The 9,972-nt window shown below is 54.2% G+C and overlaps 1 protein-coding gene across 1 annotated transcript; it reads right to left on the reverse strand.

Moving 5' to 3' along the window:
• Nucleotides 1–1,166: 1,166 nt before the first annotated feature.
• On the reverse strand, nt 1,167–4,164 carry LOC139835838 (uncharacterized). The gene is made up of 3 exons (XM_071825707.1): nt 4,105–4,164; nt 2,099–2,279; nt 1,167–1,870 (listed from the first exon to the last, which is right to left on the reverse strand). The coding sequence occupies exons 1-3, from the start codon at nt 4,162–4,164 to the stop codon at nt 1,263–1,265; spliced, it is 849 nt and encodes a 282-aa protein (XP_071681808.1). The 3' UTR covers nt 1,167–1,262.
• Nucleotides 4,165–9,972: the final 5,808 nt, after the last annotated feature.

Here is a 9,972-nt window from a genome sequence, read left to right on the forward strand (position 1 = left end):
CATCTTCTCTCGCTATTGCGGGGAAATGGGGATCCGGATGGCCCTATCTTCTGTGGCACACCCAGAGTCCAACGGACAAGTGGAGAAGGCTAACGGCTTAGTCCTAGCCGGCATCCGGCCCCGACTGGTGGAGCCGCTCGAGCGAGCAGCCGGTTGCTGGATCGAAGAACTGCCCAATGTGCTGTGGAGCCTGCGCACAACGACAAACCGCTCAGTCGGCTTCACACCATTTTTCCTCGTATACGGGGCCGAAGCCGTCCTGCCGACTGATATCGAGCATGATGCGCCAAGGATCAAGCTCTACACAGAAGCCGAAGCCAAAGAAGCTCGCGAAGATGGAGTTGACCTGGTCGAAGAGGCCCGGTTGCTGGCTGAGTCTAGATCTACTATCTACCAGCAAAGCCTCCGACGCTATCACAGCCGGAAGGTCCAGCCCTTGGCATTCCGAGAAGGAGACCTAGTGCTCCGACTGATCCAGCGGACAGCCGGACAGCATAAACTGTCATCCCCATGGGAGGGTCCCTTCATCGTGAGCAAGGCAGTAGGCAATGATTCCTACTATCTCATAGATGCCCAAGAGGCTAAGAAAAACAAGCCGGACAAGGCTGACGAGGAGACTAAATGTCCCTGGAATGTCAGGTTACTCCGCCCATTTTACACATGAGAGCAGGAATGTATGTATCCCTTGTATCCCTTTTGTAAGTTATGAAAAAGCTTGCGCCGAGAGCGCCGTTTCCGACAAGTTTTTCGCGTACTTTACCTTGTTTCGCCAATTGGCTTGAACCCTCTCACGCGGTCGGCTCAGTAACGTGATCCGGTTTCCGACAGCCGGCTTCCGATCCAGCTACAGACCGCAACCCGGCTGTCCGGCTGGCGGGAGTAAGGCCTAGGGAGCCGGCACGCGAAAAACGACTAAGGGAAAGAGTAAAAGCGAGTTGACTTGCAACTTTTCATAAAAGTGCCGGATTGCCGAATTCAGCTCGTTCGACTGAAATACTATCGGCCTCACCCAGCGGCCCGCTCTTGATCCGGCGACGGATCGCAAGTCGGACGTACGACCGGCAAGGGCACAGCCAAAGAGTGGGGCGGATGGGAAAAAGCGAACGAGTCGAAAGAAAGCAACTCGGCACGCAAAATGATTAACAAACACATTAAAGTGTGACATAATTAAAGGGCGATAATATTGTCTTACATATGCACCCGGCATCCCGGGGATTTAACGAATTGTCTTGCAAAAGCAACAATCGAAAGACAGGTAGAAGCTAAGCACCGGCTGAACCAGGACCAGCCGGAGGAGCATCAGCAGAGCCGGCTGCCGGATCATCCTCGAGCACGTCGTCCGCCTCCTCGTCCTCAGCCTCCTCCTCCTCGTCGTCAGACGGCGGATTCGGGTCCGCGATGAAGATGGACTTGTCGACGAAGTCGGCAATGGCGCAGGCGCGGGCAAGCCGAGCAGTCTTGTTCTCCGCCGGGAGCTTGTCCTCCACGTCGGCGCGCCGGAACTCCAACTGGTCGAGGCTAACCTCGTTATACCAGGAGAGCACAAAAGATAGCGCCATATCGGCTCCGGCGCGCGTGGCCGACTCCTTCCAGTCCAAGAAGCGGTCGGGAGCCCTGTCCAGCCAAGCGATGAGATTGGAGAGATCTTCCGGCAGCGTCTCCGTCGGCCACAGCAGTCGGACCAGCTCCTCCGCCGCCTTCCGCAGCTCCCAGCCAAGCTTGGTGACCGGCTCCACGCGGGCGGCGATGGACGCCAGATAGTCGTCCATGGTGAAGCAGTCGGAGCTCTGCTCCCCAGTGGCCTGCCGGCGATCCTCCCGCGCCCTGCCAACAGCCGCTAACGCCTCCTCCTGCGCCTCAGGGAAGGCCGCTGCATAAAAGAAAAGCATGTCAGAAGCCATCAAAGCCGAAATAAGCTGAAAAATGCAAATTTTCGAAGTCCTAAAGTAAGCCTGGCGGCAGCCGGCGAGAACCGACTGCCCCCAGCCCGAAGATGGAGATTTCAAAAAAGTCAAGTTTCTGCCGCCGGCTGCCAACCTAAGCCGGCAGCCGACGGCCGAAAGCCGGCAAAAGGGAAGGCATAAGACAAAAGACTCACCCGCCAAGCCGCGGTCGAGCGCGCTAAGTTCCCCCAACCACCGCTTGGCGGTGGCCGACAGCTCGTTGGACTTGGTGGTCACCTCTTGCTGGAGCGAAAGCCGTTGCCGCTCCACCTCCTCCAACCGCTTGCTCAGACCCTCCAGCTTTTCCTCCTGTTCCTTCTTGAGGGCGGCAAGTTCCTTGAGATGGTTAGCCTCAAGAAGGCGCAGCCGTGTCAGCTCCCCGTCAGCCACCTTCATCTTGGCGGCAGCAGCCCGGTTCGCTTCCTCACTTGTGGCGCATTGAGCGCGGGCAACTCGGAGGTCCGACTCAAGCTGCGGGATCCGGGCGGCCTCAGCTGCAAGCCGGCAAAAATGGGCCGTTAGTAAAAAATAAACTCACAGGAAAAGCAAGTCAAAAGAGAGAAGGCCTCACCCTTGACAGCCTCCAGCTCGCGAGCCAAGCCGGCTCGCTCGATCTTGGCCTTGTGGTAGCTAGTCACCACCTTGTTGTACAAGACGGTGCGTCGCTCCGTAACCGCCTGAAAGAAACAATCAGATATCCAGACGAAACCCGGACCGGCTCCAAGCAGCCGGACCATGCCTCGGAGGGCTACCAGGATAATAACAAAATTGCAAAAACAAGAAGACACCTACCTTGTCAGCATCCTCCAGTGTTGCTAGCTGGGCAAGGGCCTCGGCGGCCTTGTTCTTAAGGCTGGCCCGGTAGCCGGAGAAGACCATCTTCATGGGCGCCGCACCAGGCTGTCCCTCCCGGTTGAACACCTCGCAAGAATCCGCCTTGTGCCACGCAGCCTCCATAGTGCCAGCCGAGCCAAGGCTGGAGTCAGAGGCAGACGGCACATGCAGCAGCCGGGCCCCCTTGGCCACATGAAGGCCCTCAGTTGGGCCCGGCGGGCCCTTCGTCCTTACCAGCGCCCGGGAGTCGGCGTCCTTCGAGCGCGCTGGCTCCTCCCTCGCCGGCTCCTTCCCGGTCGGCTCCCTCCTCGTCGGCTCCGAAGCTGGAGGCGGCGCGGTCGAAGCAGTCGGCCCGGTGGGAGCCGTCGCATCCGGCGCTTGAGGCGCTCCTTCCGGGGAGCTCTCCAGCACCACGACGTTGGGCGCGGGCCCGCCGACTCCGGTCGAAGGCGGCGCAGCCCTACCAGCTCCAGCTCCAGCCGCAGATGGCATGCCCCTGCCAGCTCCGGCTGCCTGCTCCACAAACGGGGCGCGGCGCGGGAACATGTCGTCTAGGGTCGGCCGGCGCGCCGACTGACCCTGGTCTCCGCCGCCAGGCGCCGCAGAAGGCGCGGCAGAAGAAGACGCCCCCGCAGAAGGTGGCGTGGCCGCAGGCGGCACGTTAGCAGCCGGCGGCGTGCGCGCGCGTGCTGAAGGTTGCGGGGTTGGCTCCCTCCTTTGCCGCTGAAGCGGCGACGTGACGGGAGGAGCCTGCCGAGAGCCGCCTCCCTGGGTAAACTTAATCGCGGCCCTAGTTGAACAAGCAAGAAAAGATAAGTACAGAGAGGAAGGAAAGAAAAGGAATCAAACAACAAAGGAAAAAGAACTCACCCGGCTTTCTCCGGGACCTTCTTGGGCGCCAGCCGGCGCTGTTTCTTGGCCCTCGCCTCCGAAGCGGCCGTAGACCCGACGCCGGCCCGCTTCCTCCCCTTCGGCGCAGAAGTCGCCGTGCTCGTAGGCGGCACCGCGCGCAGAGGCACCACCGGGATGGGCCCCGTGCCGGATTGAGCCGGCTCCGCCTGCTCCTGCTCCTGCTCCTGCTCATGCTCAGGCGAGGGCGGCGGGTTATGCTCCCCCTGGCCGCCCTGATCCTGCACCACCGGCAGATCGTCGTCGCCGGCTTGGTCGCCGGCTAGGTCAGCCGGGTCGATGTGATCCGGCGTCCAGACCTTCGTCGCCAAGTCGCCATCCTCGATGCCTTGGCGGATGAAAAGCTGAAAACAACAAGATAAATATCAAGTCGGCCACGCAGCCGCAAGCCGGAAGACGGCAAAAACGTTAAACTTACCAGTTCAGGCGGCTGCTCCCGGCTGTAAGGCGGCAGCCCCCAATTCCAGTTGTCCGGCATGTTGGCCTTGGTGATGTTGTTCACCCGATGAGCCACCTGGGACTTGGAGAGCTCCACCTTCGACGTCCGTGTCGGGTCGAGCCGGCCGGACATATGGCCGATCTTGTGGACGCGCCACTGGAGCGGTATGACCCGGCGCGAGATGTAGGTGCAGAGGAGGTCCTCGGCACTCAGCCGGCCCTCCGCGACGCACTCGCCCAGGAAGTCCCACAGGAGGTTCACCTCCGCGTCCGGGTCCGAGGACTTGGGGTTGTAGCCCCAGTTGATCCGGCCGACTGGCGGGGCCGGGTTGTATTCCGGCAGGTTGAGCCGGTCGAAGGCCGGGCTCTCGTTCCGCACATAAAAGAAAGACATCTGCCAATTCTTTACAGAATCGACAGTCGGAATCCGCGGGAAGGACGTACCCGTGCGAGGATAGATGGAGGCGGCGCCGCAGGTCCTCAGGCGGCCTTCGGTCGTCTGCGCCTTGATGTAGAAGAGCCGGCTCCAAAACTCCACGTCCGGCCACAAGCCGGCGTAGCCTTCCATGAAGGCCACGTAGCAGCTGAGGAGGATCATGGCGTTGGCCGGCAGGTGGTGCGGCTGCAGGCCGAAGTGGTCGAGGAACCGGCGGAAGAAGTTGGAAGCCGGCAGACCCAATCCGCGGTCAAGATGCGCGCCGAAGACCACGCGTTCGCCGGGCTCCGGCCGAGGCTCCTTCTCCGCGCCCGGCGCCCTGGTAATCACCCCCGCCGGGATGCGGCGGAGGCGCACGAGCCGGGCAATGTCGTCCTCCTGCATATAGGAGCCCTTCCAGGAGCCGCTCGGCTGGGCCATCGAGGACGAAGAAGAAGAGGAGGTCCAGGAGAGGCGGAAGGGCAAAGAAGAGCCGCTCCTCGCCGGAGGAGATCGCGGTGGAGAAGGGCGCGCCGTCGATGCGCGTGGCCCCGTGGCGCCGGATTGGCGGGTTTGCGGCGGCAGCTCGGCGGAAGATCGTCGGGGCAACCGCTCGCTGAGGTTCGCTAGAAGAACGGAAGAGGAACGGCGTCGGAGCAGCGAAGAGCTCGAGTGAAGAGAAGGAGCGAGGCAGGAGCGCGAGGAGGAAGAAAGGGGCAAGTGCCGCCTCGATACCGCCCCCGCGGCATTTATAGCCGACCGCGGCGGGCGGTTGGCCTCCAAGTGGCCAACGTGGGCCACGTCTCCGGATTTACTGCGCCGTAACTCCTCCCACGACCGCTACCGTTACCAGAAACGGCCACACCACGTCGCCCACTACCGCACCGGATCCGGAGGGACATTGATGTGACCAGACGAACCGACCGCCAGGCCAGGCGTCAGACCAGTCAAGTCGGGCGCAGGGCCCGAGGCGGCGGAGACTCCGGCGCGCCGCAAGCCGGAGCCGGACGATAAGTTCCATCCGAACCAAAATTCGTCAGCAAGGCGGAGACGCCATCAGATCTTGCGAGAAAGCAAAAAACTATACAAGTGTAAAAAGCGGCCGGCTGGAAGCAGCCGGCAGGAACGAGCCGGATGAGGGCGAAGCCGGCTGAAAGGAAATCCTCAGTCGGCCCCTCCAAGTGCCGTCAAATATATCCAAGAGCCAGGAAAACCTGCCTAGGTCCTTCTAAACGCAGGACCTTGCCAGCTTCGGGGGCTAGTGTCGGGGGGAAGACCCCGGATAGGGCAATGGACGTGGAGCAGCCGGCTGGCCACCGGCCGGCTCGCGGCAAAGGCCGGCTGAGGAGCAGCCGGCTGGCGCCGTGGCCGGCTGGTCCGGAAGCCGGTTGGCTCTAGGTCCTAGTCGGCCTGGCTGCGGCCACCAATGCTGTAGCTGGGCCGGCTTCTACAAGCCATATCCGACTGGGGTTTGTACCTCAGACCGACTCGAGGCTGGCGAGTCTTGCACTGGAAGGAACCGGGTTGGTGATCCGGGTTCCCAAAGTCCACGCTGACTCCATCTTCCGTAAAGCGCGGGGCACTGTGGAGCAATAGTGCCACGCGCCGGACAGGCCGTCAGGGCTTACGACGATCCGTACTGGCTACAGTGGCTGACGGAGACAGGGACACCTCCTCTCCATACCGCTGACCGTGGCAGTCGGATGGGACAGGCCACGATGCCTCAACCACTCCTGACGTCACCGCCTCGGGAAGGAGCGGGAGCCGGAGCCGGCCAAGCCGGCCAGTAAACTATAGGGTCTTATATGTAAAGTGCCGGCGCCTATATAAGCCGCACTACCCCCTCTCGTGCAGGGGATCGATCGTTTATTACTTTCACCCACCTACAGAGCTGCCCTGTGAGAGAGACCATCGTCTCCCTTAGCCTCTCAGGAGCAGCCGGACACAGCTCTAGGAGCACCATTGTATCGTGTGATCATCATATACACTCATAGCAGGAGTAGAGGTTTTACCTCCATCGGAGGGCCTCGAACCTGGGTACGTCGCCGTGTCGCTCGTGCCCATACCCGCATCCGGATACCGCCGTGAGATCCCTCAGGAACCACTTCGATTAGCCACCCTATGGCATATGCCGTGACGATACCACGACAAGGCGCCAATTTGGCGGAAACAATTCAAATGGTCATTTTTCGAGAACTAAAAACTCTTCTCACGTTGTTCCCGAACTCTAATTGAGATGAAACCGATTTTGTTGGAAAGTAACATAGGATATTTTTACACAATTTTAGAAGTGAAACTTCCCCAACCTAAGAACAGGTGAAAACACCCAAACTCGAAAACACAATAGAAGATGCATACGGATTTGTTTTCCGGTGAAATCGAGCATGTTGAAAAGCTAGCAACAAGCTCAAGAACATAATGCGGAGAAACACAAAGAAGCAACAAGAGTAGGGATGTAAAGTATGCAGTATGCAAGGTATTAAGCTCGCTAAGACAATGCGATCAAGTTACCAATGCATGTGAAATGCATACATGAACTTTGTAGTTTATTGACACATATTCCCACATATTAGCATCTGATAAAATGTTATAATCATGTTTTATTTTGATTTTTGGCTATTTTCCAATGACCCCCTTCATTTTGGTTATAACTCTGTAGAGCAGGAAAAACCTGTTTGCTGTATTTTTATCTTTCAGAGACATACACAGAGTCAAATTGGCCTAGGATTTTTTTAGGCTTAATATTTTGCAAAGAGAAGGACCTGGAGCACTTGAACCTCACGGGAGGAGGCCTAAGGCTCGAAAGAGCCCAGGTGGCGTGGCCCAAGGGGGTGGCCGCGCTTCCCATGCTCTTTCCACCTTGAGCATCGCCAACCGTCCATCAAAAACACTACCTCGAAGTCTTGACCTAAAAACGCCTGTAAAAAGGGTCCCTTGGGGTTCCTCGAAGAGAGCACCACATAACACCAAAACAGAGATAGAACCAACAAAGATTGGAGGGGTAAACTCGATCGGAGCTGCCGTCGGAGGGATATCTACCTTCTCTGACATCTCCACAATCACCACGATGATGAAGAGGGAGTATTCCACCTCTAGACTATTTGTTTGTGGCAGTAGTTTGATTTATTTTTCACATTTTCTGTCAATGTTATAGAATCATATGAGTTGCCCCGCATTATGATGGTCATATATGTAATTCCTATGTGGTGGATCTTTGTACTATGAGATGGTATTTGATATTGAAATCTTATTATGTGTGGGATGTATGAGTGGATGCATATTATGTACCCCGTGCTTAAGTGCTTGTTTTTATCCAGCATGTATAAGAGAACATGCCTAGGGAACGTGTGTATTAGTTGGAGTAACATGGTGGTAGTGATTGATTGACAACAAATTTGTGATCTAGGTTTTTACCTACCTTTTGTTACCTCTCTAGTGATAAAGTGAATTCATGTCCTATAACTATCCAGTGACATCTATGATAATCTTGTTTATTCAAGGTAGAATATTTTTAATTCAAACATCATATAAAAGTACAAAATGCTATACTCTGTTAATACTTAATTCTAGATTGTATGAAGTTTTGCCTTTCTAGAGGAGTATAAGAGAGATGTGTTGCATCATCTCTCTAATACGACCTGATGTCCATACAAATGTTAATCATACAAATAGTAAAGTTTCACCAATATTATATCGCTCATGAATTGTTTTATGTCCACTAAACCTTTATGAGAGAGTAGTCAAGTGAACCCATGAACCCTGGTCCAATTGTAATCATAAGAAACAACTTTCCAACACCTTTGCTATCATTTATGTTTGCCATGTTAATGACATCCGAAAATACAAAAATACTTTTACCATTAGCAAACAAAAATCAAAACCCAAAAAACACCATTTTGCATTGTTTCTACTTTGCTTGCCTAGTTATAGATTTTATTTATTTATTTACAAGTTATTTCAAGTTTACTAATATGAAACATTGCGCTTGACAACCACACAGTGAGGTTGGGGACACAAGACATTTACTTTGTTTTGTAGATTGCTTGAAGAGGAGAACCAAAAGATAACTCTAAGCCAATTCCCCGAGAGTTCGATATAAACCCATCGAGTCACCATTGTGGGGAAAAGACGCTTGCTACAACACTCTACACCTCGAGTCCCAACGAGTTGATACACAAAGAGTTGTCTCCATCAATTACTCAACCGAAAGCACCTATTGGTAGTGCAGATATCTATCCTATAGACCAGTCTCACAACAACCACCTTGAGACCGGTAAAAGGAAAACCTAGAAAGACCATACCTTTGCCTTGCGCATCCCGCTTGATCTTGATTTTAATGTTTGAGGCTCCATTTAAGATGGAATGCCACACTTGATAATTGTTGCTTTGTGAAGACTCACAATTGCACCCCATACATGACTATGGGAAAGCTTCATTTAAGTACATCTTCACAATTCCATTATCACCGAATGGACGACAAACTTCAAGCATAAGGTCTTGAGATACCTAACCCACATAGACAACACAAACAAACATATATGATGGGTTAGTTCAGAAATCATAATTGACAAAGCTTACCCTACCACACATGATCTAAAGTAGTACAATCTTTATGCTTCATGAGTTGACAAGCTTGAATTCGATAAAACAAAATTTTCTTACTTAACACAAACCCTGATTTTCCCAAGATGTAGCTACTAGTAATGATGTATGGGAAAGTTTCGGCAACATATCCTTGTAGACAAAAAGCGGTAAACATTCCGTTAGAACGTTGATGATGTAGTCGAACATGACGCTGACCTTAGCGTCAAGTAGAAGTTCATGTACAACGTCTAGTGCCGTATCTCCAGCACCTCGCAGTTTTTGCACACTTACGATGCTCAACGATGCTCCCGGCTCCGTTCCAACAGAGTTGCGGAAGTTGATATTTTGGATCAGGATCCCATTTGGGCTCCCACGTACTGGGTACGTAGGGTTATGGAGATAAAAACTAGAGAGAGATATTTCTCTAATTAATTGTGTATTTTTCTCCTATCAACTGTCTCGGAAAGGGGGGCAAGGGAACTTGCCTAGGCAAGGTGGGACAAAGGATGAGGGGAGTTGGAGAGGCCACCGGCCAGCCCTAGGGCGACCCCCACCCCCACCTTGATCTAGCCTAGTCACCTCCCTTGGCCCATGGGGTGACTGGCAACCCTTCCCTCTTGGGCCCCCTTTTCCAAGTGGGGACCATTTAGGGTGGGAGCCTTTTTAATTAAACAAATCATATTTTAGTTAATAAAATATATTTTCATATATTAATTTATTTAATTAACATAATAATATATTCTTTAATAGCTAATAATTTGAGACACCTATCAAACTATTCTGAACACCTTTGGATACTCTCGGAGCCCTTTCCCATGTTCCCTCTCAATTTACCGATCAATCCAAACC

This window comes from Lolium perenne, chromosome 2 (assembly GCF_019359855.2).
Source record: "Lolium perenne isolate Kyuss_39 chromosome 2, Kyuss_2.0, whole genome shotgun sequence".
In the NCBI taxonomy this organism is placed as follows: domain Eukaryota; kingdom Viridiplantae; phylum Streptophyta; class Magnoliopsida; order Poales; family Poaceae; genus Lolium; species Lolium perenne.